At 38.9% G+C, this 19,910-nt stretch overlaps 1 protein-coding gene across 1 annotated transcript in view; it reads right to left on the bottom strand.

Annotated features, from left to right (window-relative positions):
• The window catches only part of LOC128246708 (dentin sialophosphoprotein-like), a 44,053-nt gene that overhangs the window by 8,117 nt on the left and 16,026 nt on the right, over positions 1-19,910 (bottom strand). The window contains exons 3-10 of the mRNA XM_052965062.1: positions 17,706-17,940; positions 12,175-12,327; positions 10,342-10,509; positions 9,186-9,264; positions 8,253-8,374; positions 7,741-7,798; positions 4,745-4,818; positions 1,901-3,580 (exon numbers count right to left, since the gene is read on the bottom strand). Coding sequence (XP_052821022.1) covers positions 1,901-3,580; positions 4,745-4,818; positions 7,741-7,798; positions 8,253-8,374; positions 9,186-9,264; positions 10,342-10,509; positions 12,175-12,327; positions 17,706-17,940 — 2,569 coding nt within the window. The remainder of the gene's footprint in view (positions 1-1,900; positions 3,581-4,744; positions 4,819-7,740; positions 7,799-8,252; positions 8,375-9,185; positions 9,265-10,341; positions 10,510-12,174; positions 12,328-17,705; positions 17,941-19,910) is intronic.

The following is a 19,910-nucleotide window of genomic DNA, read 5'->3' as shown; positions in this document are numbered from 1 at the left end:
TACTGGTCATACCTAATCTTCATGTCAAGTTTGATGACCATAGGTCCGGGAATTGTTGAGTTATCACTCGGACAAGCTTTGGTCTTCCAACAGACCGACCGACATGTGCAAAGCAATTATATAACCCCTCTGCTTCGAAGGGGGGCATAATTAAACTAGATGTTCACTGAAAACTGATACTTCAACTCATGCATTTAGTGACATATAAATTTCTACTGTCTACTATATAAGACAAATATCAGAACAATACTCTTACTTTAAAACTTTACTGAAGAAAATATATCCTTGATGATCATCTATCTTAGTTTGAAACAAACATGGCACTTAGTGGATAGAGGAGCTTGAGGCAAATTTTCTCCAAAATTGCATAAGATGCACTTTACTTATGATAACTTAAGAAGGCAAATAAATGCCCAACTAAAATAGTAACATAAAAGAAAATCATTTCTATACAAACATTTATACATCAATCCCAATCATCTGTGCATGCATTAAAAAAATATGGACAATCAGAAAACCTTTTTTCAGCTTACAGTCACACTGACCTTGACCTTTGACCCACTGACCTCAAAATCAATAGGGTTCATCTGCTGGTCATGACCAATAAGCCTACCTAGTATGAGGTCCCTGGGTCAAAGCGTTCTCAAGTTATTGATCGGAAACCGTTTTTCATGTTAAGGTCACACTGACCTTGACCTTTGACCCACTGACCTCAAAATCAATAGGGTTCATCTGCTGGTCATGACCAATACACCTACCAAGTATGAGGTTCCTGGGTCAAAGCGTTCTCAAGTTATTGATCGGAAACCGTTTTTCATGTAAAGGTCACACTGACCTTGACCTTTGACCCACTGACCTCAAAATCAATAGGGTTCATCTGCTGGTGATGACCAATACACATACCAAGTATGAGGTCCCTCGGTCAAAGCGTTCTCAAGTTATTGATCGGAAACCATTTGGTATTCCGACCGACCGACAGACAGACCGACCGACATGTGCAAAACAATATACCCCACTTTTTTCAAAAGGGGGCATAATTTTTGACCTTTGACCCACTGACCTCAAAATCAATAGGGTTCATCTGCTGGTGATGACCAATACACATACCAAGTATGAGGTCCCTCGGTCAAAGCGTTCTCAAGTTATTGATCGGAAACCATTTGGTATTCCGACCGACCGACAGACAGACCGACCGATGTGCAAAACAATATACCCCACTTTTTTCAAAAGGGGGCATAAATATAACTCCAAAGGGCCTTATCACCTTCTTTGCTAGGGGCCGAAATAAGGCTACTTCACAATTGGGAAAAATGGCATTTTTTCCCAATTTCCAGATATTTTTTTCCACAAATCCCAGATATTTTTTTCTCAAAAAGAAAGATCTTACTTCAAAAAATTATTCTGCTTGAGCAAATTATTCTTTTTTATCTTTTAAGTTGACATAAGAAGAAAGCTGTATAATTTAAACGTTATTCAAGGACCAATTACTCCATAGAATTATATTGTTATCAATTCCCCATTTTGAGACGTTAACGCATTTAAATTTCCCAATTTCCAGAATTTCACGCGTTTAAATTTCCCAAAATGAAAAGGCTAGGCCTCTTCACAATTTTTGGTGAAAAAGCCCTGCTCCATAAAGTCATTTATGTTTTTGCACATCTTCTTTATGATTTAACTTACAGCAGCCACTTGTATAAAACTAAGATAAGTTGACCTGTATAAAACTTACGTTATCTTAAAGCTAGTTTGTACTTTTCAATGCTATGATTGGTCAAAAATAATAATATTGACCAATCAATAAACAGTTCCGATAATCTTGACCAAACCAAAAAAACAAACCAGTTTTATACAACTGCTGCTGCTATTGAATCATGAAAAGTTTGTAATAAATTATTCTTACCTTTTCTGTTCATGCTAGGCAGGTACTTAAGTGTTGTGGGCTGAGGATTAACCAGTGTCATGGGATGAGTTTCCTCGAATGAATCTGTAACTGGTGTTTCTTGATCGTCATTGTTTGTTGATTCTTTTGGCAACTTAACCTTTAATTCACCTTTATACACACTTTCGTCAAACTTGTCATTTTTTGTATCAGTGTAATTATTTTCTCCAGTATCATAAAATTTATTCGTTTTGCCATTTTCATCGTTTTCACTGTTTTCACTATCAGATTTAGATAATTCTGGTCTTGGTTTAATGTTAAGCATTTTTTCAGATGCATTTATGTCATTCTGTTTTTCAGAAATTTTTGCCTTTCTTTCTTCATTTAAAGAGTCACCATCAGAACTATCTGGGTCACTTGCCGAGCTACCATCACTTTCTTCAGAGTCATCAAATTCAACATCTGGTTGGCCATTACCAGTTCCATTATTTATGATTAAGGTGGTACAATTAATCTTACATTTATTGAATACAATACCACCATTTGTTTTTTGTCTTGTTTCTCTTTTGCCGATGTCTGGTTTAGCATCTTTGAATGTGACGTTCCTGTCATCTGCAGATTCTTGTTTTATCATACCAGAACTAGCAAATTCTCTCAAACCTACAGCTTCAGCTTTAACATCTGACTTATTTCCACTAACACTAACAGCTTTAACGTGTGACTTATTTCCACTAACACTAACAGAGTCTTTCAGCTTTGAACCACCTTTAACACCAGATTGAGTATCAAGATCCCCATATTTCCCAATAACTGCCTTCCTACCAGCCTCAGAGTCCATACATATATATGTCCGTTCAGCATCTGAATGATCCTTATCATTGTCTGGAGAATGTATTAGGGACACATCCAAATCACCTTTCTCCATTGCTTGTCTTAAAATGCTGGTGTTTAACTGTTCCTTACTCATATCATTTACTTTTTCTCCACTAGCCTCAGTAGCATTAAGGTGATCCATATAATGCTGCATTTCCGAATTCACAGAATTTATACTATTTTCCTTATTGGAATCTTTTGTAGGTTTAACACCATCTCCTGGTGCTCTGAGATGTTGAACATTGGCAATATTTGCCCTAGTTTCATCGGTCAGGACTTCAGCAAATTCACCTGCGCTGTCATCAGTGGCATTCCTTGGAGTAACGCCAAGTTCTTGAAGATCTGACACTATGTTCCCATCTTTAGAGACACCAGTCCCATTATACAACCGACATATCCCATTAGCTGTTCCTCTACCAGTAGGTATGTGGCCATTTCCAATCTCCAAATTTCTGGGTCGGTTTCCGTCAGATTCGCTCACAAAATCTTTGTCATCACCACCCTTCAACAGTACTTGACCTTCACTATTGACAATGTAAGAATTAACATTGCCATTCCCATCCCTTATAACTTGAGAGTTAACATTTGCATTGCCATTTGGCAATGTTCCATTCACGCTAACCAATACAGAAGGCAGGTGGCCACTATATAGCACACCATTTGAAAATAATTGCACGCCATTCGGGAGATAACCATTTGTTCCATTACTTAAAGGTTCACTCGTAGAAATCAGATGTGTAAATGGATATGTTGTAGTGGTTGGGGTAACCGGGGAAGAAGGGTTGCTAGGCAACAAAGAATCATTGGAGTCTGTGTTGTCACATATTCCTGAAAACCATCAAAGAAAGCACAGTAAACAAATGCAAGGTGATGTAATTTTATGGAAGTGCATGATTAAGAAATCACTGTATTGTAAAAATTTATGAATTTGTTTTGAATAAATCTTTACTGGGGAACTGCCTCAGACAGTCCTTAAATAACTGGACACTCAAAGAAGTTATACACAAATTTTTTATGTCAAATTATTTTTACAACAAAATTCATCATTAACAACTATCACGAAATATGCCCTTCCTCTTTCTAGGACACCAAATTGAAAATAATGGCAATTTTAGAAAGCTGATACTGTTAATACAGTTTTTGCCAATGCAAGGGTCATAACTCTGGAGGTTGGTTAATAAGCCTCACTAAGACAATATGCCCATACACATTCTGACCAAATTTGGTGATGATTGGACAAAGAAGTCTTATGTTTTTGACCAGACAAGACTGATTTTAGGTAATTTTCAATAATTAAAGGGTGATAAGTCTCAAGTGATTTAAGCTATATGGCTGGACATTGAATTTGTTCCAAGATATATATTATGCCAATACAAATTCTGACCAAAATTTTTGATGATTAGATTAGGGATTTTAAAGTTATTGATCAGCAAAACCAATTTTAAGTAATTTCTATAAATAAAAGGCAATAACTCTCAAGTGACTTTAGTGATATGGCTGGTTATCGAACCTGTCTGAGATCTTATGCCAATACTCATTCTGACCAAATTTGGTGATGATTTGACAAAGGTTTCTCAAGTTATCGATTGGCAAGACCAGTTTTAGGTAATATTTATAATTAAAGGGCAATAATTCTTGAGTGACTTCAGCGATATGGCTGGTTATCAAACATCTTAGAGATATAAAGCTCATACACATTCTGAGGTTTAAAAGTCATTAATTGGGAAACAAACTTGATGCTGCCTAACCAATATTTTGCCAGCCATCCCCCTGCCCTTACACCCAGATGTAACTATTATACGTCCCATTTTATGAACAGGACCATAAATAAATAACAAAGAGTATAAAAAATCTAACTACATATATTTTTCATACAAGAAAGGCATATGAATCTTCCTGTTTGATATTGCCAATCAAATGTTAAGAGTCTTTAACATGCACTAAATCATTATTCTTCTTGACAAAAGACATACTTACTCCAGAGCCACTTACCTCCACTGCCTGGTCTTCTATGTTTAAAGAAAAAACCACAGCCAATTACTATCGACATCACAATGATGAGCACTCTGTAAGTAAATATAATGTGTGTCATCAGGTATGTGTGTCATCAGGTATGTGTGTCATCAGGTATGTGTGTCATCAGGTATGTGTGTCATCAGGTACCAGTATAAGTGTCATCAGAAATGTGTATCACCAGAAATGTGTATCATCAGGTATTTGTCATCAGGTATGTGTATCATCAGGTATGTGTGTCATCAGGTATGTGTAGGTATGTGTATCATCAGGTATGTGTATCATCAGGTATGTGTAGGTATGTGTATCATCAGGTATGTGTGTCATCAGGTATGTGTGTCATCAGGTATGTGTGTCATCAGGTATGTGTATCATCAGGTATGTGTGTCATCAGGTACCAGTATAAGTGTCATCAGAAATGTGTATCACCAGAAATGTGTATCATCAGGTATTTGTCATCAGGTATGTGTATCATCAGGTATGTGTACTATCAGGTATGTGTAGGTATGTGTATCATCAGGTATGTGTATCATCAGGTATGTGTGTCATCAGGTATGTTTGTCACCAGAAATGTGTATCATCAGGTATGTGTATCAACAGGTATATGTGTCATCAGTTATATGTGATTTATCAGGTATCTGTGTCATCAGATATATGTGACATCAGTTCTTTTTCTCATCAGGTATGTGTGTCATCAGGTATGTGTGTATCATCAGGTATGTGTATAATCAAGTATGTGTGTCATCAGGTATGTGTATAATCAAGTATGTGTGTCATCAGGTATGTGTATAATCAAGTATGTGTGTCATCAGGTATGTGTGTCATCAGGTATGTGTATCATCAGGTATATGTGTCACCAGGCATGTGGCTTCAGGTATGTGTGTTATCAGGTATGTGTGTCATTACATCTTTGTGTGTCATCAGGTATGTGTGTCATCAGGTATGTGTGTTAATAGGTATGTGTTTCATCAGGTATGTGTAGGTATGTGTTTCATCAGGTATGTGTAGGTATGTGTGTCATCAGGTATGTGTAGGTATGTGTTTCATCAGGTATGTGTAGGTATGTGTGTCATCAGGTATGTGTTTCATCAGGTATGTGTGTCATCAGGTATGTGTGTTAATAGGTATGTGTTTCATCAGGTATGTGTAGGTATGTGTTTCATCAGGTATGTGTAGGTATGTGTTTCATCAGGTATGTGTAGGTATGTGTGTCATCAGGTATGTGTTTCATCAGGTATGTGTTTCATCAGGTATGTGTGTTAATAGGTATGTGTTTCATCAGGTATGTGTGTCCTCAGGTATGTGTATCATCAGGTATGTGTGTCATCAGGTATATGTGTCATCAGGTATGTGTAGGTATGTGTATCATCAGGTATGTGTGTCATCAGGTATATGTGTCATAAGGTATGTGTATCATCAGGTATGTGTGTCATCATGTTTAATTGTGCCATCACGTTTATGTGTGCCATCACGTTTATGTGTGCCATCAGGTATGTGTGTCATTAGGTGTGTGTGTCATGAGGTATGTGTGTCATGAGGTGTGTCATGAGGTATATGTGTAATCAGGAATGTGTGTCATCAGGTATGTTTGTCATCAAGTTTGTGTGTCATCAGGTATGTGTGTAATCAGGTAATAAGGTATGTGTGTCATCAAGTATGTGTGTCATCAGGCATGTGTGTCATCAGGCATGTGTGTCATCAAGTATGTGTGTCATCAGGCATGTGTGTCATCAGGTATGTGTGTCATCACGTATGTGTGTAATCAATTATGTCTGTAATCAATTATGTGTGCCTTAATTGGTCTGACGCGTGTCAAACTGTTTATTTTTACACTGCTCATGTTGTGACGTAACAAAGTGTACCATTTGATCTGCAGCCGATGCATACAACATTTCAATACATGTGTTAATAGGTTACGTAACAAAGTGTACCATTTGATCTGCAGCCGATGCATACAACATTTCAATACATGTGTTAATAGGTTATTCTTTGGATTGCAGTTGATGGGTCTTACATTAGGCATAATAAATAACCATTGATATTTGCAGATAATTTTATGTAATGATTAATTAAATATTTATTCAAACCTGCCATTCTGCATTTATAAATGCAAAGAATGATCATCAGAAAAAAAGGAGAATTTTTTCAGACATTGAAATAATAAAAATGCGAACAATATCCAAAATATTTGCACTATATGGACCGGTCAGCAAAATGTTTCTCCTGTGATCTACCATGTGTTTGAACCAATTACAAGTGTCTGCCAAATAGAAGATATTGAGTGTTCATCGTAGCGAAATAAAGCAGCGGGTCGCATTAATCTGATGGTTATCTTGTCTCTGTTATTGGGTGTTGGGGGATTTGAAAATGACAAATCAAGGTTGTGTTTTACAATTGTTACTGACTGCAGTTTTGGACTGAAAATATAAAAAAAACGAAAGAAATTTCAGACTAATTTTTTAACCATTTTCTGTTAGGGCTATTCCGTTTAACTCCTGGGGGGACGGCAATTTTTTAAATCATATATGGTGGGGTGTCTATTTCGCTAATTTTATTGGGGTAGGACCCCCATACCGTCCAATACAAGTGCCTTCCCCGCGGGTGATTATGTTAAAATGGAATAGCCCTTACTAAAATCAATCTGGCATGGTCAAAATCAGTCCAGACTGGCAAATTGTCAATTTTAAGACGTCCTGGGCCAGTATTCAATATTAATCTAAACCTTAGACATGCCTCAGTGATTCCATTCAGCCTATTGGTCAGCTTTATATACAGGCTTATCAAAACACATGATTTCTTATCTTAAATTCAATTTCAATCTAAGCCGCCTATTGAATATGGGCCCAGGAGCCATATTCCTTATGCAACTTAGATTGAACTTAAATTTTTTAAGATTAGAAACTGAGTGTTTTGATCTCTACATAAACTAGAAACATAGAAGTAGAGTTTTGCAACCTCTCTAATATCAAACTTACAGTAGTCCTCCTACAATTAGCACTGTCATTATTAATGTCTTGGGATCATCTTTCGGCTCTGAAAAATTACACACAACAATAGTGTAAAAGAATTTGATATTAATTTTGTTTAAAAATCTTATTGCAGACATCCTAACTCAAACAATGGCTAATATGTGGATTATCGATAGTACAATCAGTTTTTGACAACACCTTAATTTTAGTTTTATTCTTGTACAATAAATCGTAATCCTTAACAATGTTGTGTGTATGTTTGAAGTTATTAAGTGTTGTTGTTGCTTTCGGCCATATTGTTAACGATAACATCTGATCACTTCCAAATGTTTAAATGAACACGAAGGAAAAAATTGATGGAAATAAACCAAATGCAATATAACAAGAGAAAAACAACTGGCCAGTTCAATCGATGATGGATTATGACCAAAAACAATTGATTGTCAATGATTTCAAGCCCAACCAATCAATTTCAAATTATAATCGATCATCAGAACATCACTAAACAACACTGTTACCTTCAGTTTCCTGCGTTGAAACCAATTCGGTGGTTGTTTCCGGCTTAGGTGTCGTAGGTGTTGTTTCTGGCTTAGGTGTCGTAGATGTTGGTGGAATGGTACTGTTGTCTGGATGACCTTGTCTGAATATATTATCATCTCATTCATACACTGACATTTCTATATTCTTGATACATAGTTTTATCAATATCATCTTTGAAAGAATGCATTTTTATAAACATATATTAAATATTGAATCATGCTATGAGGTTATGTGGTAAAATTGTTGAGATATTGTTTTGATATTGGTGCCAGATATTTTGACCCACCTTTACAAATAAAGATCTCTTTATCACCATATAGCAGCAGTCATTAATGGGAATTTTCACCCTTAATATTTCTTTGTGTAACTTGGTATTCCATATGTATTTAGCTGTACTTATACGGTCTCGCTGTAGAGCTAGCTTTTATAGCGAGGTGGTTGAGTGTCCGCTTGCAGAGTGAGAGGTTGTGGGTTCGAACCCCGACAGGTGCACATAGAAATTTGTGCAGTCTGTTACATTTGCAATCATGCAGTTTTGGAATATCATGTAAATTCTAGTGAACTTTTTCATTTTCAAGCATGTACATTGTAAACAATTATAATGTATGAAGAAAGAAAAATTTATATATATATAATAGATTTAAATTCTTATCGTTAGCCTCAACTAAGTGAAATTGATTACGAAACAATATTAACAGTGTTTTGATGACATTATAATCTTTTTTAAATAAACCTGAACAAATTAAGTTAAATGGGATAGTTTGTATTCTGTATAAGGTCAATGAATTTCATCATGGTATCAATTTAAGTTTTTTTTTTCATATGATAGAAGGTCTAAGAACCCTTAATATAACTAGAATCATGAAAAAATGGAAATCTGGTAAACTAATAACTTCGAAATATGCTCTTACCTAAGCAGTGTGATGTTAATGGCGCAGGGATGACAGCCAGACTCCAGCTTGTGCTCAAACCATCGACACTGCTCACAAACTGAAGTATACAACCTCACATTACTGTAACACAGTACAATAAAGTGGCATTCATATTTAAAATCTATACATACACATTTATAACAAACATAAATTTTGAGTGATAAACCTTTAACTACTTACTAAATAATGCATTTATAGAACATATTAATAACTGATAACAAGATTGTAACCATGTATTTAATAGCTGAAAACACACAAATATTTAAAGATTTACAGTGATCAACGATCGTCCCATAAAGTAGAAAGACTGTGTTTTCTGCGTCTTTCTATCAAATTAAACACAGTATCCTTCATAAGAACCACTGTTTTCGATATTTATTTAACCTTTTCAGTAAATTAAAACAATTGTATTAATTGTGGTACATCTAATTTGGGAGTAAGAATCTATCTTTAACATGTAATGAATGTATACATATAAATGAAACTAGATCAATTTGCCAAAAGCTCCGGGATTTGAGGTGTTGCACGCATAAGAAAAATCTAGCCAAGTCTATTTGCCAGGTGGCACTCTAGACAGACATCTCATATTCCCACCTGTCAGAAATACACAAGCTGTCTAAAGTCCTGTATATGCCCCCATCAAATACAACCTTGGATGAATGCTGGTACATCAATAGAAATAGTTCATAATATTTAAATATAATATAATTAATTAACTGTAGTGTTTTAATGTGCATTTTGAATATATAAGTTTAAAAAAATGATCACCAGTGAAGTGTCTTTTAGCATAAATAATTCAGATTCCTTACTGGAGTAAAGTCATTAAGTTGAACTGCTAAGTTGAAATTACTACACGATCTACTTGCAGCGTAGTTATAGGTAAAGATTTCTGAAGATTTCATGGTAAACCGTCCATATACATCTGGGGTGTTTTCGATGGAAAATGGCTGAGGTGCTCCAAACGCCCCCCCCCCCACTGTCAGCCACTCCCCTCAGACCAGTGGGGCTAAACACTGGGTAGGGGGCTTAACATGTCAAGGTTGAAGTTGTTTTGAATAAACCTTTTATGCACCCTATGGTCATAATGATTAGGTATATTGATAAAGTTACAAAACAAACATGATTAAACTACAACCTCCTGTATACGGTTTTAGAGTGAAGCCGGGCTCGCAGGGGTCAACAATCCTGCAGGTCGCCACTTGTTGACTTTGAGGCCGAGGCCATCTACAATCCAATGTGTTGCACTCGCAAGGGTACGGTAGGTGAACTGAGTATTTACCAGTTGCGGCCATCTTAAACTCCTCTGAAATTCAAACAATGACAGATGTCACAAAAACAATTTTAATCTCTAGTTAATAATTTAACTTTGATTACCATTGGCCAAATGACATGGCGCTTGTCCAATCAGTGTGCATGAACAAAACAAGAGCTGTCGTAGGACAGGGCAATCAACTATATGCCGTATTGTCTTAGAAATGAATACAATAATGATGTAATATGTGCCTGTCAAAAGCAATAGAAAAATGTCAAACTAAAAAAACCAACAAGAAATGCTGCAATGCAACAAAACCAGGATTTCAAGATTGACTGAAAAACATCAGACTTTGTTGTGAAATTCAGTTTCATCTGGGGGGTTTCTATTTTTAGTAACAGTGACCTGGACGCTAGGAGCCTCGAACACAATCCCTTGGAAGTCCTCCATAAGCTCTTCCTATATACCAAGTTTGGTCACAATAATGTAAACCCTATCTAAAGTTATTCAGTACCGAACAGTTATCTATTTCTAATAACAGTGACCTTGACCCTAGGGGCCTCAATCGCAATCCCATGAAAGTTCTCCATAAACTCTTCCAATTATATCAAGTTTAGTCACAATATGTCAAACTTAACTAAAACTATTTGACACCATAGGTGAGTTTGAAACAGCCCTCCCACCAGCCTGCTTGATCAACATCGCATGTCATTCTTATATCCAGGTTTTACTATGTGAAAAACTGGTTAAACTAGAAATGTGTCCATAGGACACGGATGCCCCCACTTCGGTTTTTTGTCACAGAAAATAAGCCATAATGATTTTTGAAGTATTTTTGGCAAAAAAGGGCCGTAACTCCTAAATGACTAAAGCGATTTCCATGACTATCGAACTTGATCAAGATATTATGGTCACAAACATGTGTTTAAAGTTTGGTGAGGATTGGACAAACAGTTTTCAAGAATTAGATCGGAAACAATCTTCGGGACGTATTTTTCAAGTCTTTTTTTGCAAATAAAGGGCCGTAACTCCTAAATGACAAAAGCGATTTCCATGGCTATCGAACTTGATCAAGATATTATGGTCACAATCATGTATGTAAAGTTTGGTGAGGATTGGACACATACTTTTCAAGAATTAGATTGGAAACATATATTTTTGGAGTATTTTTGGCAAAAAAGGGCCGTAACTCCTAAATGACTAAAGCGATTTCCATGACTATCGAACTTGATCAAGATATTATGGTCACAAACATGTGTTTAAAGTTTGGTGAGGATTGGACAAACGGTTTTCAAGAATTAGATCGGAAACAATCTTCGGGACGTACGTACGTACGTACGGACAGACGTACGTACGGACAAGGGCAACCCTATATGCCGCCACTTTGTGGGGGCATAAAAAAAATGTGCCTGTCAAAAGCAATAAAAAATATAAAAAAGATTTAAAAAAAAGGTCAATCAAGAGCCATAATTTGTATTTAGGGTTTATATGGAGTTATGTAACCCTTTCTAACGTGACACCGACGCTAGGGTAAGTAGTAAAGCCTCCTTATTCTCCAAATAGTTGAGCTAATAAACAATTATATCACAATGCCAAGCTGTTCATGTAAACAAAATGTAGAACTGTCTCTACAGAAAAGACTACGGAAATGTAACTATGCATAACTGAGCTTAAAAACACTAGAATAGACCAAAGTGATGTAAACTTGGGAAGTACCGATAGGACACATGTCATGTTTCCTTGTCTTCAAGAAGCAGGCAGCATTGGACATATTGAGGGAAGAAATGTTGTTTGGTTGAATGTAACCTTGCTGGCAGACGACGCATGTATCTTCTGTTCCATTTACGTGGCAGGCCTTTACCGATTTATCTGTGAAATGAACAAAATTGTACATGACCAGATGTATTGAAGCATTTTCATAATCTATTCAGTATATATATCATGTTTAAACTTATCTTTTTCACAATGATTGTTATTGACAATGAAGGTGTTAATACATTATATCACAACACGCTCATTGGCATGATGTTGTGCGAGAGTGTGGTCTTGTGTTGTAGGGAAAACCCTAGTACCTGGGAGAAACCCACTTGTCATGCTTGGTCACCACAAACCATCTCACATCAGCCCAGGCTGGGAATTAGTCCAAGATGCCTAGGCAAGAAGCGAGTGCACTATACACTGGTAATGGGACACCCGTACATATATAGTATATATGAGGATTTCACTCAAGAGTGCTGCACCCTTGCCTTTTGAGGTCTCCCCTTCTGCCCACATAGAGGCCAATATGGGCACCATTCTACCGTCATAGAGGCCAGCATAGGCAACTTTCTGCCCTTATCGAGGCCAGCATGGGAAATGTTCTGCCCTAATGGAGGCCAGCTTTGGCACCCTTCTGCAAAATGAAGGCCAGCATGGGCAACTTTCTGCTCTTATGGAGGCCAGCATGGGCAACTTTCTGCCCTTATGGAGGCCAGCTTTGGCACCCTTTTGCAACATGAAGGCCAGCAAGGGCAACTTTCTGCTCTTATGGAGGCCAGCATGGGCAACTTTCTGCCCTTATGGAGGCCAGCTTTGGCACCCTTCTACCCTCATGGAGGCCTGCATAGGCACCCTTCTACCCTTATGGAGGCCTGCATGGGCACCATTCTACCCTCATGGAGGCCAGCATTGGCACCCTTCTACCCTCATGGAGGCCCGCATGGTCACCATTCTAACCTTATTGAGGCCAGCATTGGCACCCTTCTACCCTTATTGAGGCCAGCATTGGCACCCTTCTACCCTCATTGAAGCCTGCATAGGCACCCTTCTACCCTTATTGAGGCCAGCATGGGCACCCTTCTACCCTCATGGAGGCCCGCATAGGCACCCTTCTACCCTCATTGAAGCCTGCATGGGCACCATTCTACCCTCATGGAGGCCCGCATAGGCACCCTTCTACCCTCATGGAGGCCCGCATAGGCACCCTTCTACCCTCATTGAAGCCCGCATGGGCACCATTCTACCCTCATTGAGGCCCGCATGGGCACCCTTCTACCCTCATGGAGGCCCGCATAGGCACCCTTCTACCCTCATGGAGGCCCGCATAGGCACCCTTCTACCCTCATTGAAGCCTGCATGGGCACCATTCTACCCTCATGGAGGCCAGCATGGGCACCCTTCTACCCTTATTGAGGCCAGCATGGGCACCCTTCTACCCTCATGGAGGCCCGCATGGGCACCCTTCTACCCTCATGGAGGCCCGCATAGGCACCCTTCTACCCTCATGGAGGCCCGCATAGGCACCCTTCTACCCTCATTGAAGCCTGCATGGGCACCATTCTACCCTCATGGAGGCCAGCATGGGCACCATTCTACCCTCATGGAGGCCAGCATGGGCACCCTTCTACCCTTATTGAGGCCAGCATGGGCACCCTTCTACCCTCATGGAGGCCCGCATAGGCACCCTTCTACCCTCATGGAGGCCTGCATAGGCACCCTTCTACCCTCATTGAAGCCTGCATGGGCACCATTCTACCCTCATGGAGGCCCGCATGGTCACCATTCTATCCTCATTGAGGTTAGCATGGGCACCCTTCTACCCTAATTGAGGCCAGCATGGTCACCCTTCTAACCTCATTGAGGCCTGCATGGGCACCCTTCTAACCTCATTAAGGCCTGCATGGGCACCCTTCTACCCTCATTGAGGCCAGCATGGGCACCCTTCTACCCTCATTGAGGCCTGCATGGTCACCCTTCTAACCTCATTGAGGCCTGCATGGGCACCCTTCTAACCTCATTGAGGCCTGCATGGTCACCCTTCTAACCTCATTGAAGCCAGCATGGTCACACTTCTAACCTCATTGAGGCCTGCATGGGCACCCTTCTACCCTCATTAAGGCCTGCATGGGCACCCTTCTACCCTCATTGAGGCCTGCATGGTCACCCTTCTAACCTCATTGAGGCCAGCATGGTCACCCTTCTAACCTCATTGAGGCCTGCATGGGCACCCTTCTACCCTCATTAAGGCCTGCATGGGCACCCTTCTACCCTCATTGAGGCCAGCATGGGCACCATTCTACCCTCATTGAAGCCTGCATGGGCACCCTTCTACCCTCATTAAGGCCAGCATGGGCACCCTTCTACCCTAATTGAGGCCAGCATGGTCACCCTTCTAACCTCATTGAGGCCAGCATGGGCACCCTTCTACCCTCATCGAGGCCTGCATGGGCACCATTCTACCCTCATGGAGGCCAGCATGGGCACCATTCTACCCTCATTGAAGCCTGCATGGGCACCCTTCTACCCTCATTGAGGCCAGCATGGGCACCCTTCTACCCTCATTGAGGCCAGCATGGGCACCATTCTACCCTCATGGAGGCCAGCATGGGCACCATTCTACCCTCATTGAAGCCTGCATGGGCACCCTTCTACCCTCATTGAGGCCAGCATGGGCACCCTTCTACCCTCATTGAGGCCAGCATGTGCACCCTTCTACCCTTATTAAGGCCAGCATGGGCACCCTTCTACCCTAATTGAGGCCAGCATGGTCACCCTTCTAACCTCATTGAGGCCTGCATGGGCACCCTTCTACCCTCATCGAGGCCTGCATAGGCACCCTTCTACCCTCATTGAGGCCAGCATGGGCACCCTTCTACCCTCATTGAGGCCAGCATGGTCACCCTTCTAACCTCATTGAGGCCTGCATGGGCACCCTTCTACCCTCATTGAGGCCTGCATGGGCACCCTTCTACCCTCATTGAGGCCTGCATGGGCACCCTTCTAACCTCATTGAGGCCAGCATGGGCACCCTTCTAACCTCATTGAGGCCTGCATGGGCACCCTTCTAACCTCATTGAGGCCTGCATGGTCACCCTTCTGCCCTCATTGAGGCCAGCATGGGCACTATTCTACCCTCATTGAAGCCTGCATGGGCACCATTCTACCCTCATTGAGGCCAGCATGGGCACCCTTCTAATCTCATTGAGGCCTGCATGGGCACCCTTCTACCCTCATTGAGGCCAGCATGGGCACCCTTCTCCCCTCATTGAGGCCAGCATGGGCACCATTCTACCCTCATTGAAGCCTGCATGGGCACCCTTCTACCCTCATTAAGGCCTGGATGGGCACCCTTCTACCCTCATTGAGGCCTGCATGGTCACCCTTCTACCCTCATTGAGGCCAGCATGGGCACTCTTCAACCCTCATTGAGTTTAGCATAGGCACCCTTCTACCCTCATTGAGGCCCGCATCGGCACCCTTCTACCCTCATTGCCAAATTAAAGGTGTTATTTTTTTTACCATTGGATCCATGACAACATTGCATTATAATAGACAACAGGCTTAAAGAGATCATGTATATGCGGAGTTGCAGTTTATTATCACTGATTTCTTGTATTGTGACAGTGATATGGTTTCTTGCCTACAGCTAGTACATGTATGTGACCATGTCGAGGAACCCATTTTACACTAAACAAACTTCAGTCAGTATAAATGTGTATTCAAACTTAACAGAGCTACAGATAAGGTTGTAATTACAGTAAAACTGCGATCACTCGAGGTCGCCAGGGACTGAGCCAAAACCTCGAGGGAACCGATGTTTCGAACATTTTCCGATTTTCAATTTTCCAGTTTGATATGAAATATCTTTCAGTGTATTTTATGTTTGAAGTCGTCAAACAGACTGTTTACCAAGACACCGATTATAAAAATGTGTTGCGTTGTGGAAATCGCTAATATGTTCAAAGTTTGTCTTAAACTAAATGTAAAACGCAAAAGAAAAAAACAATAAATGAATAAATAGAAATGTTTATTTTAAAGATGCACTCTTACTCCCAAATAAGATTTACCAAAATTAATAATATTGTTTTTAATATTCCAAGAAGGATGAATAAATGTCGAAAACAATGGTTCTTATTAAGGATACCGAGTTTAATTTGAAAGAAATGAGCATAAAACACGATATTTCTACCTCATGAGACCACAGTAAATCTTTTAGCATTCACCAATCATTTAATATTTTTGCGTTTTCTGCTATTAAATACACGGTTACAATCTTATTATCAGTAATTAATATTTTCCATAAATGCATTATTTAGTAAGAAGTTAAAGTTTTATTAGTCAAAATTGGTGTTTGTTATACATGTGTACGTATTGATTTTGAATTAGAGTATCACTTTAACAAAAAAGCACATTTTCGTAACAAGCAACATTTGCATCACAGTACATATTGTGGCATTGTGGCATTAGTCAGATTTAAGTTTCACAAAATCAAGGATTGTTGATTGGCGCATCTTGTGACAAGATGTCCGTTTTTTGCGAAACTGTTCAATCCGATGTTGAATTGATATGGTAGTGTTTTATTCATATTTTTATTACTCATTTAAATTTCTCACAATTAACTTCTTATCAGTAACTTCTCATAATTATCATCTCAAATGCCCATATCAACTAATATCGGTCATGCGTTAACAATGAAAAACGGTTTTTCACACCTTATCAAATTGCCTTTCAACTGCAATTTTTACAACTTGCGAAAATTTGAACACCTAGCAAATGTTTGTTTATTTTGGAACACGCGTTCGGGAAAAAGTGTGAAATTATGTCCTCGAGGGAGCCATAAGGTTTTGTGCACGATTTGTGTACTTGGGACCGAGGATATTGGTCGACTGCTCGACATAATTAGGTTTCGAGGCAGCGTGGGTATATTTTATATGAAAATAGAAGGAAAAAACTTCGGGACCAAGCTCCGACCTCGAGGGAACGCCGGTTCTCGAACGACCGCTTGTTCGAGGAAACGCAGTTTCACTGTTATACTCTTTCATATATGCCAATTATGATATAACATCAAACATGTTTGTATCAGTACGAATCCAAATTGTAATAAGGGTGTTACTATGATCAATTTACAACCATTTTGGGTTAACCATTTTGTCCATATGGATGAGACCATTAAACCAGTGTAGAATAGCACTCCTATGCAGTGACTTCTCTTGACGAGCATAGCATTTCATAATGCAAAGGGAAGCAAGCGCTGTGTGGTCAAGTAAGTTCTGCTATTAGGATCAAGCCTATTGTGTATGTAAAATACATGCACGTTTGCGCATCAATGTTCAGGTCAAGTTTAATCGTACACTTCACTGAATGAAACAAAGGCATACAATACACTTAAATTAAGGAAAACAATCATCTGTAGCTCAGCATGTTTGTCAAAAAACTCATGAACACTACACATACTTGAGCCAGTCTAAATGTACATTCAAACTACTTACTAGGAGGACAAGCCGTGGGCAAACAGCAGACTGTTTCATTTCTCTGAGGAACCTGACCCAAGGGACACAACCCCTTTGAATATTGGAACCACTCCTTGTTGGGGTCATAACTATCTCCCTTGTCTCCCAGCTCTTCACCTGCTGGGTTCTCTCCATCGGTCGTTATAGGTGGGTGGGATATGGCATGTTTGAATCGGAATGGGGTGGAGTCGACAGCTATCCCGCTCAAGACAACCTAAAACAGACAGTTGAAATTTCATAATTTTTTTACAGCAAATTATATTTCAAAGACATTCTGCCACAGATTATAAGTATCTTCCATGGAAGAGAGTGTAAGATAGGTTCATCCCAACCCGAGCGTAGGGTGTTTTGCGGAAACGAGGTTTAGGATTCTAAATATTGCCAAAATATAAGGTTTCCATGATATTACAGACGATGGTCTTCAACAAGGGAGGTAATTGTGTGATGACAATAAAAAAGGAGTTCCATATGGGTACTTGTTTTATCTTTGCCCGTTGGCAAGATAAGAATTTCTAGCATGGTCAAATTTTTGGATCTACTTATATGAGGTGGGAGAAATATGTAGTTGAAAAAACCAACGTCATTATAGTCATCTGTAAACATTAAAATTGGGGTGTACAAGTTCGTACTCTATTATAAATCCTGTGGTTAAAATTTGGAACAAGTCCAGTTGTATAATATTAAGCCTTAAGTTAGAATTTTACTTCTGCCAAGTGTGTTTCCAGATCCCTATATTTAGGTGTAAGTATGAAGGAAGGTTTTATTCATTTTTCTAACTTTCTAGTCCCTTAAATCAGAAATGAGTAATGAAAAACGAAAAAAAAAAAAAACACCTTTGGATAGGTTATAAAAATTAATGGGTATACGGATATTTTTGTGAGTCAGTCTGGTAACGCCAAACAAACTATTTATTTAGTGTGGCCTTATTAGTCATGATTTTAAATACTATTTCAGCTGAAAAGAGATACGGTTGCTGTATGAATCATTGCGAGTGCACTTAATGTTCTGTTTTATTCTGTTTTAGTACTCCAACGCAAACTAATATGCTGTCCTCACTTATCACTGTGCACTTCCTAGTTTGGATGTTTTACATTTAACCACAATTGTATCATACCGAATGTTTGGGAGTTAACACATAGGCCATTTTCCACGTATAGTCAAGCGTGACCTCCGGATACACTTGAAACCTGGGATTCATTGAAATGTTTAATTCTATACATCCATGCATTTTTTTCAAATAAATTACCTTGTATATTGCATGATATGTAGCAGTTCACATGTGATTGGCCTTATTCACAAACAATTTCAATAGAAAATCCATCAAGAAGAACTATTATCACTGACAGGTTAAACTGAGTTTTGGCCATAAAGGACATTTAATGGGTATTTTTTACAATACTCTTAGTTTCAGTATCTTGCAAAATTTCTTAAAAATATTGGAAAGATTCCGCCCAAATTTTACTATCTATTATTATCCTTGCAAGTTTCTGGTTTAAGATTAAAGCTGCACTCTCACAAATTGACAGTTTTACTTTTATTTTATTTTCTGTTACAGTAAATCAGCCGATTTTGGCATCAACGCATTCAATTGAGTCATTTAACTCACAATATAATAGATCTTAATTGTTTGGAAAACTGCCAAAAAACTTTTTTTTCTGAAAGCATAACGCTTTTAGACATTAAAAAAAAAAAATTGAACATAAAGACGAAAATCTCATCTTTTGTCAGCAGTATTATATCACTGGTTTCCAGACGTTTACACAAAAATTGGCTCATTCCAGGACAAAATATAAATCTGTTGTCAAATTGGTCAATCTGTGAGAGTGCAGCTTTAACAATCAATTATTTCAATTCACATTGTACACAGCGAGCAAACATTGGATTCACAGCATTTTGTTATGCATTGAAAATACTCCAGCGCTTCTGGTATGGAGTCAATAAGCGGAAAATGGATGTACATATACAAGTAGAATATGGTCTCTTATTTTTCCTTTTTTAGGTTTATACAAGTAAAGTAAAACAAAACTTAGGGAATGAAGTTCCTCATATATAAACCTACTATTAAAATGGGAAAAATAAGTGACCCTACTCGAAAAAAATGTCCAAGGAAGTACAGAAACTTCCATCATATTGGATGAACTTCCATAAGAAAATGTTTAAAGGTTAAAATACCAAAGTGCATTA

Source organism: Mya arenaria, chromosome 9 (genome assembly GCF_026914265.1).
Source record: "Mya arenaria isolate MELC-2E11 chromosome 9, ASM2691426v1".
Classification (NCBI taxonomy): Eukaryota; Metazoa; Mollusca; class Bivalvia; order Myida; family Myidae; genus Mya; species Mya arenaria.
The sequence above is the reverse complement of the archived record's forward strand: the minus strand, read 5'-3'. Positions and strand labels throughout refer to the sequence as shown.